The 15,236-nt window shown below is 42.6% G+C and overlaps 1 protein-coding gene across 2 annotated transcripts in view; it reads right to left on the bottom strand.

Moving 5' to 3' along the window:
* Positions 1-10,567, bottom strand: part of RPS6KA3 (ribosomal protein S6 kinase A3) — a 77,744-nt gene extending 67,177 nt beyond the window's left edge. Inside the window, exon 1 of one of the 2 annotated variants that reach the window (XM_069874091.1) lies at positions 10,404-10,567. In XM_069874091.1, the coding sequence (XP_069730192.1) occupies positions 10,404-10,475 (72 nt within the window). In that variant the 5' untranslated portion in view covers positions 10,476-10,567. The remainder of the gene's footprint in view (positions 1-10,403) is intronic. The other variant, XM_069874083.1, reaches the window with a different exon arrangement.
* Positions 10,568-15,236: the final 4,669 nt, after the last annotated feature.

Below are 15,236 nucleotides of genomic sequence, written 5' to 3'. Positions count from 1 at the left end.
ATTTCTAGCAATAAAAAATTACAGGTTTAAAGCTACTGAACTCCTAGGATACAATCAAGTAATTTATTTTCCTAGCAAAAAGATAGTTTAAAAAAAATTTAAAAAGCCTTCTTAATTCAGATTATTTCACTTATTGACCAGTAATGCACACCCATAAATAACTGCGCAGGAAGTGACCAACAGGTAGCAAGTACTGGCATAATACCAATACCCTGAACGTAAAAAAATATAATCATACTAAATCTTTCGTAAGGGAGGAGTACATCAAGAAATGTAGCCCACATCCCACCTACAATCAATTAACCACTTTCTGTGAAGCAGGGAATATCCTGTACACACTACAACTGTATATTGATCTACAGACTTCATGTGACTTGTAAGGTCTTTTTTTTTTTTAATTATGGTTCCAACATTTACTGCAAGAGATCATTTATTGCAACTGATCTCAGAAAATTGTACAATCTTGGGCACCTGCACAAAAACCTAGTGATATTCCCCACCTATCCTTCTGATTAGCTAGTGGATCCACACGGGTAATCTTGTATGTAAAATACACTATCTAGCAACCATAAGAGCAACTCCATGGAGAATATCTTATTTTAATAATAATGGCAGGTACCCATCATTCTGATCACACAAGTTTTTTTTTTTTTTTACAATTATCTAAACCATATTAATTGAAATATTTAAGTGGACAATCTATTATGGTTCCTGTAGTACTAATACATTTCTATTTTTCCTATTAGTTTCATCAACATTAGATAGTATACACTTGAATTTTTTAGTTTTAGCTTAGTCCCTCCATTCTCATATTATGCTTGAAAACTTGCTAATTTGGATTTTCTTTGCTGAATTTGATGTTTTGGTTTTTTTTCCCCTATATTTTAATGGATTTTTTTTTCCCCTGAAGAACAGAAATTTGTATTCTTTAATATTAGACACCATCAAACATCATCTTCCACCCCCAAAACATATCTGCTTTGCTTTTGGACTATTGCTAGACTATTTTGGGATGTCTAAGTAGCCTCACTGCCAAATATTTTAACTGCTGTACCCATTTAAAAACTCCGTGTGAAACCGATGCTACTTACAGCTTTTAGTATAATTCTTCTGCTATTACCCTCATTGCTTCCTGATTATTAATACTGTGTTTGAGCGTAAAAACTAGTAACCAGTCCTTTTAAAAGAGTTCAGTATACAACGTAACTATTGACTTGTCTGTGTAATTGGTGCCTTTTAGCAGAATGGCACCCCTCAATTCAGATATGATTTTAAAAGTTCTATATTCTTAGACTTAATAATTGGACAAATCAAGAATTATGAACTGTGTATCAGTGCAGGATGATGTTCTGAGCATATAAATAAGCAGATAAGATATGACACCTGAATCAAACAATTTAGAAATCATTATCAAAAAGTTTTAACATGCCAATGAGTAACACAGATGACGATTCAACTGTGGTTTGGAATTATCATTTAAATAAGTTACCTGGATAAGTCTGAAGTTTCTTTCTGGTAATTTCTAGTTTTCAGCTACCAAAGCTTCCAGACTTACCCAACAACTTTTAAATGTAGTTACAGGATTTAATAAAAAACTTTTCCTTGCCCTTTAAACTTTCTGAAATAAAGTCTGGATACCAAAAATAAATATTCCAAAACATACAAGAACTTTTGGTATTATTTACAGAATCACTAGGTTGGAAAAGACCCACAGTATCATTCAGTCCAACCATTCCCATCAATCAATAAACCATGCCGCTCAGCACCTCATCCACCCGTGCCTTAAACACCTCCAGGGAAGGTGAATCAACCACCTCCCTGGGCAGCCTCTGCCAGTGCCTAATGACCCTTTCTGTGAAAATTTTTTTTCTGATGTCCAGCCTGAGCCTCCCCTGGCAGAGCTTGAGGCCATTCCTGTTCCCTGTCACTTGGGAGAAAAGGCCAGCTCCCTCCTCTCTACAACCTCCTTTCGGGTAGTTGCAGAGAGCAATGGAGTCTCCCCTCAGCTTCCTCTTCTTCTCCAGGATAAACAACCCCAGCTCCCTCAACCACTCCTTGTAAGACTTGTTCTCCAGCCCCTTCACCAGCTTCGTTGCTCTTCTCTGGACTCGCTCCAGAGCCTCAACATCCTTCTTGTGGTGAGGGGCCCAGAACCGAACACAGGATTCAAGGAGCGGTCTCACCAGTGCCGAGTACAGAGGGAGAATAACCTCCCTGGACCTGCTGGTCACACCGTTTCTGATACAAGCCAAGATGCCATTGGCCTTCTTGGCCACCTGGGCACACTGCTGGCTCATGTTCAGTCGGCTGTCAACCAACACCCCCAGGTCCCTCTCCTCCAGGCAGCTTTCTAGACAGACTTCTTCTAGTCTGTAGCATCGCACAGGGTTGTTGTGCCCCAAGTGCAGGACCCGGCATTTGGCCTTGTTAAACTTCATGCCATTGGTCTCAGCCCAGCAGTCCAGCCTGTTCAGATCCCTTTTGAGTTTTGATTTATTTTTAGGCAGTAAAACACTGGTCATACACAGATCCCAGCACTTACACTCTGGTGTTTTCAAGGGACTCTCAAATGAGATAAAACTTCTGGAATTGAGTAAAGTTGTTAAAAATGCTTGTGGCTGGTATCAAAGCAGCAGAGAATACAATAATCCCATTGAAGCATTCATAACAAATTTGCTGTTAGCAACACAAGGTACTGGATGGAACTACATTCAGCAAAACACTTTTCAATTGTAAATGCTTAAACTTGCTATTCTAAGCAGCAACAAGCTGCCCTGAGAAAAGATTCGTAGGTCCGACAAAAACAGTTGAAAATAGACTGAGGTCTGAGAAAAACAGTTGAAAATAGACTGAGAGGACCTTGAGAGGTCATCCAATCTATCTCAGTGCACCAAGGCATTATCAACTGTTCCTACAACGTCGCTCACAAGACGTTTCTGTCTAACCCCTTCTTAAATCTTCAGTAATGGAGTTTTCACCATCTATTCCTGTGCTTAACTAAAATATAAGGCTTTAATAGGATCTAAATTAAAGACTTGTGTGCTAAGTCCCGAGCTGTGAATCCACACAGATCCAAAGCACTTACCTAAATCCTGACCTGATTAAAACTTATTATATGTAAGTAGCAGAAGGGAGCTATCATCTTAGACTTCTTTAGCTGTTCTCTCATATTCAATACTTTTTGCATTTACTATGTTAAAAATAGTACATGCAAGTATTAAAAACTCTTTTTTTTGACAAAGTACAAGCAAAAACCTAAAGATACAAGTCTTTATTTTTATGAAACATAGAATCATTCCAAGTATTTATTTTCTATAGAACTCGATTATTTCAACTTCCATTAATTCCACGTAATTTATTCTAGACTTTGTCTAAGATGACTGATTTATTCTTAAAAGAAACAGTCGTACACTGCGACTTGCCACTCTACAGAGAATCGACCTCATATGTAAGCCGCTAACATACATATCATTTAGGTACCAAAGGAAACTTCCTTAAGGTAGGATACTTTAACTATGTGACATCATGAACCCTATCTAGTTTACACTTCCACCTTCTTCTTATCTAATATGACTCAAGAGTATGGTTTAAAAATACAGTGAATCAGTCCCCTTTTACTCCATCGTGATGCCTTCCTTGGCACTAACATTTGCCTAGCCCTATGCCAAGTCAGATCAGAAAAAGAAACTAAGAAGTTTGCAGCTCTCAGTGAGTTTAATTGTCTAAATTAACTCAGCTTGAAGTTAGACGAGTGTCACAGCACTATGCAAAATGCCAGACATACGATATGGTAAAATCTTCGTCCAGGCTAATCAATTTCTGACGGAAAAATAAGCTCCAAATTGCATATGTCCACTTGTTCAGAGAAAAAAGAAAGACAGACAGGGAAGTGAAATTGTCATTTAGTTCTCTATACGTTTGGGTGGTAAATTATTACGCTTAATGTATCAATTCAACGGTATCAGTTAAAGACCAAAACGAAACCAACAAGCGACATCAACAACACCCCCGCCCCAAACCCATAAAGCCCACACAACCTATTCTCTGTTCATCTGCTCCAAAGAAGAAATACATATGTAGAAATAACTTACTTCAATATATCCAACCATTGTTGCACACATAAAAATAAAAGAAATGCCTTTTCTGCTCACATACATTATCCCGAGTGACTCTAGCACCTGACAGTGCACATATCCTATTACTAGGACTGTATTTGCACGAGAAGGCAGGTGTGCTTCACCTTCACTGCCTACTGCAGTCTCAGGCCCACAGAGATGCCCTGCGCTTGCCTAGGTTCCTTCCAAAGTGAACCAGGATGCACACAGAGGAGTACATGCCAGGTCCTTACCCCACAAGCTGGGGGGACAGTCAGTGGGCACAGCAATGCAGACAGGTTTTCAGACATAACTTGGTTTCTTAGAATCTCTTTGCAGGATAAATGACAAAGGCTGAAATTTAATATCGAAGTCAACTAAGTCGTTATTCATTTGTGCTCATTTTGTCATTTAGCTATTTTAATAAATACTACTAAGAAGACAGCTACGGCACTACTTCACTATTTCCTAAAACTCAGGATTTCCAAGGTGACTATAAAACAATTGCCAACTGCTGGAAGACAGGCGGAAAAGACTCCCTAGTAAGTGTGTATGTGGGGAAGTTTAACATGCAAGTGTAAGTTCTAATAACTTATTTTGGCAATCATGTTATAGAAGGAATAATACAAATAATATTTATCCTGGTCTGATTATACTCTGAAACCACCACCTTTTGAACCTGCAGGACAAAAAGTATTTCATTTTTCAAAGCTATGTTTTACTGGACATTTAAAAATCACAATAAAATACAATTTCTTCCATTAATTAAGCATATTCCAATAAATTAATATTTGAAATTAAATATTAAATGGAAATTTAATTAGATCAAATTTAATGGAACCTTATAAATTGTGTCAGAAACAGACCTACCCAATAACGTATTTAGAACACCTGCTGCTTTTTACACAACTGAACTGTTTCACACAGTAAATAAATAAGAAAAGAAACTCGGTGCATTTCCTACAAAAAGACTTAAGTGGAGCATTAAGCATGCCACAGGGGGTTCCTCCCATCAAAGGGAACATATGGTAACTGTTACTGATAAGAATGAGCTTTGTGGTTGATCCACTAGAGTAGGTCCCTGGAAATCAGAATCCACGTCCTAGCTCTAGAACAGACCCCATGAATGTTAGATGGAATCACCAAGCTGTCGAGCCTCATTTTCCCATCTGTTACACAGAATTCTCCCGCTCCCTTTCCAATGAGTGAGGCATATAATCTTATTTCAGAGAATAAGGAGAGACTAAGTAGCGCAGTATCATGGATACAAGCTTATAGCACAAAACCTGCTATAACCACTTAATTTTGATGCAACTTAAAAATTCCTTTAAGAGATTTTAACTTATCCAGTTTTACTGATTAAATTATCCCCCTCTTCAAAGTCATCAAGATTGAAAAAGCAACTATGAGGTTTTTCTCTTGCCTGAAAAACTTAATAGTTTCACTGTTGGAATACAGATACAAATTCCATTTGAAAGAAAAAAACACACAAAACAACACAACCCCTCAAAACCAAACCAAAACCCATAAAAAACACAACCCCAAACCAGCACCTTGCATGAGGTCTTAAAGTTGATAGATCTGCCAACTTCCAAGATCAATCAACTCACAAAGCTAATATTTTTAAAGTGTAGAAATAATTAAACGCCCACCTTAGTCTGTGCATCATTGTGAAATCTAAAAGTCAAGCATTTTGAATTACAAACAACTACCGTTAGTATGACAGATAATAATCAATTTAAAGACAACAGACATGCCTTTAAATGTGTCAGCCAGCTTACATCTACTTTGTGTTAGATATCCTAGCTGCAGTAAGAAATATCACATACGCTATAATGAATAAAACAACTACAAGCTAAGAACTGCCAATGTCATAAAACCCCCTAACAGAACGATTCAAGAAGTCAAACTCAACACCTTCTACAAGAAACCAAGAACTGCAGAGTGCACACACTGTGCTACATGAGGGTACTGAATTCAGCAGAGTAGAGCACTTGCCCTCTTACCGCACTCAGCTGACAGCATGACATCAGTACTATGTCACATAGTAGGAGTTTACAGTAAAGGTAAAACTGTACCATGAAGGATCTGAAAAAGCTGAAGAAAAAAGCTCCAAACACAAACATCTTTCATGCAGATTAAATGTTTCTCAAGACACTATTTACATATATATAACATCTGTTATCTGTCTCTCTATCACAGCAGTTTGTGGAATACAAGGTATGCTACTTATTTAGATGAGAATTAGATTTCCAACTGCCACTTCTAACCCTGCAAGAAAATGTCACTCTGCAAATCCGAGAAAAACCAAGACCTCAGAACACACTGCACTGACAGCAGGTATGAACACATAAAGTGTTAGCAGAGTGCTGCACAGGATAGCTCCTATAATGGAGAAATGAAGACTTGAAAATCCACAAAGACCAGTCCATTTAGATGATCCCACTTCAGCTTTGACCTGTTTACCTGTGTTGGTTATACAAGAAATGATAACAGCTTGTAAATACAGCCTTTGTTCCTGTGGAACATAAGTACAGCATTGATTACACAAAGTAGTACAGAATAGAGAGACAGCCACAGCCTCATGGCTTCAGGTGACAAAACATTTGATGAATTTCTGATTCCATGCCAGAAGTATACATTGACACAGAGAATGTCACATTAGCATCAGAATGGTATTATAAAGCAAAAATTACCTGATACCAGATTCTTTAAAGCATCAGTATGTCCTTTAAATGTTAGCACCCCTCGTCTCAAGCAAGATTCAAATAATTGTGTATACAGAAAATAAACCAAGGAATTCTGCAAAAGGGGATTCATATTATCTATTCAGACACCTAAATAGGTGATCACAAATCCCCTGTCAAGATCAGCAGAAAAAAAGGGACTTTCTCCACAGCCAGTGTAGAGCACCTAAATTAAAACTCCCAAGTGACAGGGGATAGGACAAGAGGGAATGGTCTTAAGCTCCGCCAGGGGAGATTTAGGCTGGACATTAGGAAAAGATTCTTCACAGAAAGGGTCATTGGGCACTGGAACAGGCTGCCCAGGGAGGTGGTTGAGTCACCTTCCCTGGAGGTGTTTAAGGCACGGGTGGACGAGGTGCTAAGGGGCATGGTTTAGTGTTTGATAGGAATGGTTGGACTCGATGATCCGGTGGGTCTCTTCCAACCTGGTTATTCTATGATTCTATGAAAATTCCTAAAAATAAACGGTACAAATGGTTCCCAGAAAGCCTGGCAAACAACACCGCCTTATGATGGCGAACTCCTTCAATGTACAGGTGTATAAAATCTGGCCGCCACAACTGTTTTCATTCTCCTCCAGTTGACATTAATATGCATAGCTGGATGTACAGATCAAAGGATCAGGTTAGTTAGTCAGGCATGCAAATACAAACTCAAATCAATACATAATTTTCATGAAAGCAGACTGACTTGAAATAACAGGCACATTCTCACCATGAAAAACAAATCTATGCTTGTTATACATCTTGAGTAGACTCTGAGTCAATAAAGACAGCATCATTCCACAGGCTTTAGAGCTGCTGTGATTTAAAACACGAAACTTTAAAAAGAAACCCACATTATACTACAGAGACAAATTATTTTAAAAATAGTGTAACAGCTTTACACATTGATAAAGTTGTTCGAGACACAGTGTGGATCACTGATCTATATGCATCCCAAGTCCTGCAACTGATGTCTGAAATCTACAAATACCTTTTATCTTAAAAAAAAAAAAAAGTTTGCATTATTTCTCAATAAGGATCATGCTCTACAGATCTGCTGTCCTGTATACTTAAGTTACAGCTGCTGTTGATGGTTACCTATGCTGTCTTCCAAAGTTATTAAAGGCATTCTATTCCTTCTACTAAACTTGCTCACACATCACAGCAAATCACCTCTGTGGTGTTACTGCTATAAACCCAAATATGGGACTGCACTGGGAAGCAAACTAATACCATATAGAAATTCACAGAGTTGTTAAGACAAAGGAAGTGTCTGAGCTGAGTTTTAAGTTGGACCATTTGTAATTCCATGTGGACAACAGTGTTACAAGAACTACGTCAGGAAATCTGACAGGTTAGCGGAAACTCTACCTCACTCAGTACTACAGCTGAAGACATTATTACTGTCAAACTATGACTGAAATCACAACTTTCCAGGTAGATGTAAAAAATGGTTTTGCCCAAGAATACTCTTGCAGGATAGGGTCTGTAATCAGGATACTGCTATGCTACAGATAAACACAACTCATGCAACTTGAAAACGTAAGTTATGTATTTAGGTCACTTGCTTATGTATGTGACTTAAACTTGATTATTTTTACTACAACATCTTTTCTTAAAAACTCATTTCAGGTAAGCAACTTTCCTCAGTCTAACTTTTTTTATTTAAGGTTCATTTGAGAAGTTTTTTAAAGTGCAGTCTGGCCTTTTCAAGAACTGAATGTTTACTCTAGACGAGGGCCTTAGAGTACAAACCTGTCAGTTCAGTTGCTGTTTCAGGTTTCGTTGGTGGTCCTATGAAGTTTTCTGTCATTAAACTGCTGTAGACTCAGGTCAGTTTAACAGTTTATTTCTTTTTAGGAAGAGGATTAAATACATTTGTTTCAAGAAGTTTGTGACAGCAGTTTAAAAACAAATCATATTAAAACAAGTAACAAAGTATAATTAATTATGCACACACACACACATTTCAAATAACAATATTTTTCTACCTTTGCAGCACATATGTTATTATTAAAGTTACATAGACTACACACAGTGTGCATGGAAGGCTAAAGTAACAGTTAAGATCTTTTCTCCAAATCATTAGTCTAAGGGGTCTTCGAGAAATATCTCCCCTACCACCTCCTCCCCTGCAAAAGTATCCCACTACTATTTTAGCACTTCCTATTAAAAAAAAAGTAATCCAAGATCACCACTTCAGAAGTCAGTGGATAACCGGCAAGAATTTAAAAGTAACTACAGTAACTGGCAAGAATTTAAGAGAGACATCTGCCTGTCAGATCAGAACTGCAGATTCTTCTGACCTCCAGATATGTAGAATGAAAACAAGGCTAACATCAAAGGAACAAATACTTCTGACGCCAGAAACTTTGCACTGGTCTGTCTCTCGGGTCGGCTCAGGAATAAGCCCCAACCTTGCGACTATTTGTTGCGAGCCGGCTTGAGTCCGTGCCGGTCAGGATCAACCTCACTCGAAGCAGCCTGGCTGCCTATCAGCTGGAGCAGACTCAGGTAGGAGCCGCACCGCCAGAGAAAGCTGTTTCTTTTCAGATGGGAGTCTGGTTGCAAACTAGCACACGAATCGTGGGCTACTAGGGAATCACGGAGCAAGCACAACCGACTGCGCGGGTGTAGCGTTTACAGAGCCAAACCAACGCAGCAACACGCTAGAAGAAAAACACTAAAACAACCGAAGACATCTCTGGCCTCCGATGCGAGCGAGTCCGATTTCCAGCCGCTCGCATTACCCCAGACTCGGAAAGCCGACGCGCGTCCTGCCTGACTAAGGTCAGGAGGAGCACAACGCCGGCTCCCCGCTACCGACAGCGCCGCATCGCCGGCAGGGACGCCCCCGTGAGCGCCGCCAAGCACAAAGCTTCACCCGTGCGAAACGTCCCCGCGGTTTCCCGAACGCTTGCGAAACTACAAGAGACAACCCCGTCCCGCTCCGATAAGGGGGCAGCTCGCCGGGCAAGGCTCCCCCGCCCTCCGCCCCGGGAAGCGGAGAGCTCGCCGGGGCAGAAACCAGACACCGCGCCGGAACAAAAGCGGCAGAAGCCGGCGGCGAGAAGCGGGATCCTCCCCGCCGGAGCGGGGGGCGGAAGGGGAGGGAGCAAGGGAGCAGCCCGGTCCCGGCAAACACGCCCCGGGAGGCTCCCCCGGCCCCGCGCCTCGTGTCCCCGGCGCCCCCGCTCCTGCCCGCCGCCCTCCCCGGGGCGCTCTCTCCCCCATCGGCCGCCGCCCCGCTCCCGTAGCCCCGTCCTCCCCCACCCCGTCCCACTACCCAGTCTCCCTCTCCCGGGACTCTGTCCCCTCCTTCCCCTCCCGCGTCGCCCTCACCGCCCGTCCCGTCCCCCTCTCGCAGGCTGATGCCCCCCCCCCGCCCCGTCCCGTCCCGTCCTCCCCCCGTCCCGCTGCCGCCTCTCCCCGTCCCCTCCCCCCAGCGCCGCCCGCCCCGAGCGAGGGGAAGCTCAGCCCGGTCCTTTCGCCGACTGGGAGCCCGGCTCCGGTCCCGGTTCCCTCCTCACAACTTTCCTTCCTTCCTTCCTTCCCCCCCCCCTCACCTCTCCCCGTACCTCGGCGCCGCTCTCGGCCGCGCTCTCCACAGCCATCTTCTGCCAGGGGTCCGCCAGCTGCGCCAGGGGCATCTTCCCCGCGCTCCGGCACCGCGCGCAGGCAGGCGGCGGCGAGAGCCCTCCCGGGGCGCCCCTCCCGGCTCCACCGGCGGCTCCCGCGGCGACTGCTGCCCGACGGTGCCGGACCGCCCTCCCCCGGGCCCGGACCGCCCCCCGTCCCCCCCTCCCACCGTTCTCCTCCCCCGGCCCCGCCACCCGGGCGCCGCTTCCGCTCACGACATGGCGCCCGCCCCGCGCCTGCGCGCGCCCCGCCCGCAGGTGCCGCGACGGGGCAGGATGGCGGCGGGCCTGGGCTGGGGGTGCGCTCAGCTCCGCCGCCGCCACCGCCTCTCCTCGGAGCCGAACCGGACCGAGCCGAAGGGAACGGGGGCTGCGAGGCGCGCTGGGCTCCGGGGAGGCGTCAGCCGCTCTCTCGGGAGCGGGGCCGGACCGAGCCCCGGGGGCCGGGGCGGCGGGCGAGGTCTGGGGCAGGGGGAGAGCGGCTGGAGGAGCTGGGGGGCGAGTGAGGATGGGGAGGGAGGGGGGTGGTGTGCAGGGTGCCACTAGGAAAAGAGGGACAGGAATTGAGATGCAGGAATTTGTTTTTATAGCAATGCTTTTTAAGTAGTGGTTGGGAGTAAGAGTTGCCTTGAAGCAGGGAAAGTTGCAGGCCAAGAAACATGAAAATAAAGCTGTCACACCCCCACACCCCCTCCCAGTTTCTGGAGAACAGCCCTTATTTTACTTTTCATCCCCAGCTGTTAATTGGGACGTAAACAGCTGACTTAAAGACATAGAATCATAGAATAACTAGGTTGGAAGAGACCCACCGGATCATCGAGTCCAACCATACTGAGGTCCATGAATGTGTGCGGTCTTACGTGGTTCTCTTGAGATGTTAAGCACTGTAATAAACACCCGTTCTTTTGCAATGTCAGATGACTTGGCTGGTGCAGAAGAACCCTTGAAACCTTAGACCAGCAGCTGGGGATGGGTGCTGGTGTCGGATGTCTTGCTGTTGAAGCCAAGCTTTGCAGAACCGTGTTTGAGACGGCATATCTTTTCCGTGGCAGAATTAGTCTCCGACAGCCACTTTGTTCTCAACAGCCCCCACCATTCTGAAGCATTTCTAGATTTTGACAGCTCGCGCGCTTTGTTCCATCCTTGAGAGAAGTTAATGTTCTTTAACTATTTGGAGTTTTTTGGGGAGTGGGAGGAATGGCAACAGCACCAGTAATTAAAAATGTGTGTGTGTGTGCATGCACGCACCACTGTGGTGAACACAGGCTAGTTCTGTGTCTGCTCAGTAGCATTTTTTTGATCCCACTTTATATTCCTGTAAGTGTAAATACCTTTCTACAAAGAGGTACGAAGGCATGGATAGGCAGTTGTTCATAATCAGACTTAGGTTGGTACTAGAGACTTTCGTATCTCGAATGAAAGGTCATAGTTGAATGATCCCTTGAAGCCACCACCACTGCTTGGAGAAGCAGCTGTGCCCTCCCCTTGCTCGCTGCTGTTCAGTCTGGCCCTTGCATCAGCCTCTCTTTTGAGGCAATTGCTTGTGCTGCCACGTGGTGAGTTAGACTGGGCAACAGATTTACGTCAAAACTAACCTTACCCTTTTTACCTTCTGTTATCCTCCAGCCCGCTCCCCAGCAACCAGCCCTATCAAAGTTTAAGTTAAAGGCTGAAGAGAGGTCAGGACTGCCTCCTTCAAAACCAGGCAATTTGCAAAACTCCAGTCAGTTTTTGGTATGAAATTTTGAACAGGGTAATAGCATAATTTAATAGTGCGTGGCAGCCTTTATGCTTAATAGCAGGGAATATTTTTTTTTTGTGGTCTGATCAGCATCAGGTCTCTTCAGTCTCCCAGATTGATTGCTGGTATCTCAGATTGGTTGCTGGACAACTTATATCCAGAGCGGTCATACTTCTATGAGTCTGATACACGAATTAGGATTTTTTAAGAAAACCTTTGAGTTCATGCAAAAAATCAATGCTGAAAATATGTTTCCTTCCGTCACTTTGGAAACATATCCCTCACAAGGATAATTCACATTATCAAAGCTCATGCATTTGTACCTGCATCAACTACACAGTCAGGTAGATACACCTGAGGTGTGCCATTATGGTGATGAATCTGAGCAGCTGAAAGGTGGCAATAACAACAGGAAAAAAGCTCTAAACCTAAGCTTGCATTTAACATACTTCAAGAAGTCCCTCTTTATGTGGTAAGACTTCCTTTCTCTAAATAAAGAATTTCATGGTTTCCTCTTTTTCCTTTCACAGTTGTCTAGTCCTTTCCTGCCATAGGTACCTATTCCAAATCACTTATTTACATTAAAAACTGTTTTTAGAAGGAGAGTGGCTGTCATATTTCAGTTAGTGCCTCTACATTTTTGTGTATGTATGTTGGTCATATTTTTTTTCTATGAGTCCGGAAAAAAACAAGGGCAAAGATCTTATGCATTAGCATATAAGAAGGCTGCAGACAATAGAAAACTGACCTTTTCTCAGGCACGAAGGTATAGAGGGTAGGCAGAATTATGCTATTTCATTGTTAAGGGCCTTGAGTATTATCACAAAACACATTTAAATTTTATAGAGGAGAAAGCTGCATTGGGATTTTAGTAGGAGCTACTATGCAAGAACAGACTTCAGGACAAGAAAATCATCTGGAAATTGTCTCCACAGGGAAGAGAAACATATCAGTTAATCTCTGAGAGATGTGGGGGATTCTGACTTTCAGATCCTGCTAAGCTCAGAGTTGGATTGTCCTCCCAGTGAGCGGAAAGATGCTGAAGATATTTTGCCTGGAGACAGCAGCTCCTGGTTTTCATTCTTTTTGACTCAGGCCAAGGCAAGATCATGCTTTCAACTCTAGCAGGAGACCTTTCCTTTTACACTCTTTCCCTCTAGGCACAGCCATCGCTGCTTGACTGTAGCCACTGCTAATAAGTATCTGTCACCAGACTCAGTTATGGGGGTTGATTTCACCTTTGCATAAGTGGCTGTAGTCGTATTACACGCACACAGATGTTTTACATGCATTGCAGTGGGAAATTTGATCATGTTCATTAGGAAAAGGGTAGCATATGGCACTGAAATGACAGTGCTGTATAAAATCCTCCTTACTTGACGTCAAGTGAATTAGGTGGGCTTCCCGAGCTGAATGATTTTTTGATCTCACTTCTAAAAAACCTCACTGAAATGTCACCTCCTTGAAGGGTAGACATCAGCTTAATAGGACTTACCTGTCTTTCCCCGCAGGAGGTGTTTTGGTGTGCAAGTAGCAGAATATGAAGAAGCTTGCTTATTGTCAGTGGTATCTAATGCTTTGCCTAGCTTTCAAGTAGTACCTAATTTTTCAGTTAAGGCAGAATTCATGATAGAGTTAGCAATCACCATAGTTATACTCGTTAAATAACTTTTTGGGTATATAACAGGATTCGTTTGCTGATATTGCTATTAGAATAATACTTGAGAGCTTGAAAATGCTTTTCTAAAATACAAATAAAAGGGGGAAAACCAAAGCAAACTGTTTATGGCAACAAAAATCACAATCTGACACTCATCTAGAAGGTGTAGTAGTCTATTAAGTGTGAATGATAATGCTATATCTTCTGGATGAAAATGAATAGAATATGGGAAAGTAAATGCATTCTGGAAGTGTGACAGTCAGTTTCAAGTATTACAGCCAGAGTGCTGAGGTGTATAATTTGAATTTAACGTGCAAGAAAATATACAGAAGTTACTGTTCAAATTTACATGAGAAACACCTCCAGTTCTGCTCTCCCCTCCCCAAAAAATCAATGCTTTCTATTTGCTTAGCTAGTAGAGGCAGAGAGTCTCTTACTTTCAAGATACCTGGATTAAATTCCTAGCAGATCACAAAGGACAATTGTGTAATTTAGTAAGTCACCTGATACAGATGAGATTCAACTAAGGAGACTTAGTCTTTCTTAATGATACTTTCAAAAATTTGAAGAGGCCCTGACTGGAGAAGTGCAAATACATCCTGCCAAAAAAAGACTAAGGAAGCCTCAGTTCTAATTAGAACGGGTTGCTGTAGTTGCATCATAGGGGTATTTAAAGGATGGTTTCATTGAATTTTGGAAAGTTAACAGACTGAAGGTAGAGAGACAAAGTGCTGGAAGAGTTTCCAGCTGGTGTGAGTTTTCAGTGGAGACACTGTAAGGATTGGCTACGTGAACCTGGGTTAAAGAGAATTATAATCAATAATTAAAAGAGGAAGAGCTAAAATGAATGTTTATCGTGTATTAAGACTTAACTTGACCTTTCAAACAACATCTGCTGAAGAGTTCTTTCACCATTACAGGCCCCTGAATGATGAAATCATACAGGAATGCAAACATTTCCTACAATTTCCTCTGGCAAGCTTTTCTTTGAAGTTCTGATCCTGCAAGTTTAGTAGAATGACAATCGGAATACTTCGAAATCCTACATGTATTAGAAATATGGTGTCTGACTCACCACTTAAAACTCTAGCTTTTCTAGATGTTTGTATGTTTACGTAAAATTGCACTTAAAGAGTAAAGCATAATGGATTAGGCTTGATGGTATAACTGCTCTGAGTTTTATCTGTGGTCTCTATACTAGCAGGAAATATTGTGCCTGTGGTTTCTACATCCTGAGTGGAAATCTGGAATTCAATAAAATGTGGTCTCATTACTGCATACCTGTCTCCAACGTATGTTCTCGTTTTAGTGTTTCTGTACATACAGATAGCTCAAATTTATCTTCTGAACGACAAAGCTTATCCTGTTCACC

The sequence above is a fragment of the Phaenicophaeus curvirostris genome, chromosome 1 (genome assembly GCF_032191515.1).
Source record: "Phaenicophaeus curvirostris isolate KB17595 chromosome 1, BPBGC_Pcur_1.0, whole genome shotgun sequence".
Taxonomy (NCBI): domain Eukaryota; kingdom Metazoa; phylum Chordata; class Aves; order Cuculiformes; family Cuculidae; genus Phaenicophaeus; species Phaenicophaeus curvirostris.
The sequence above is the reverse complement of the archived record's forward strand: the minus strand, read 5'-3'. Positions and strand labels throughout refer to the sequence as shown.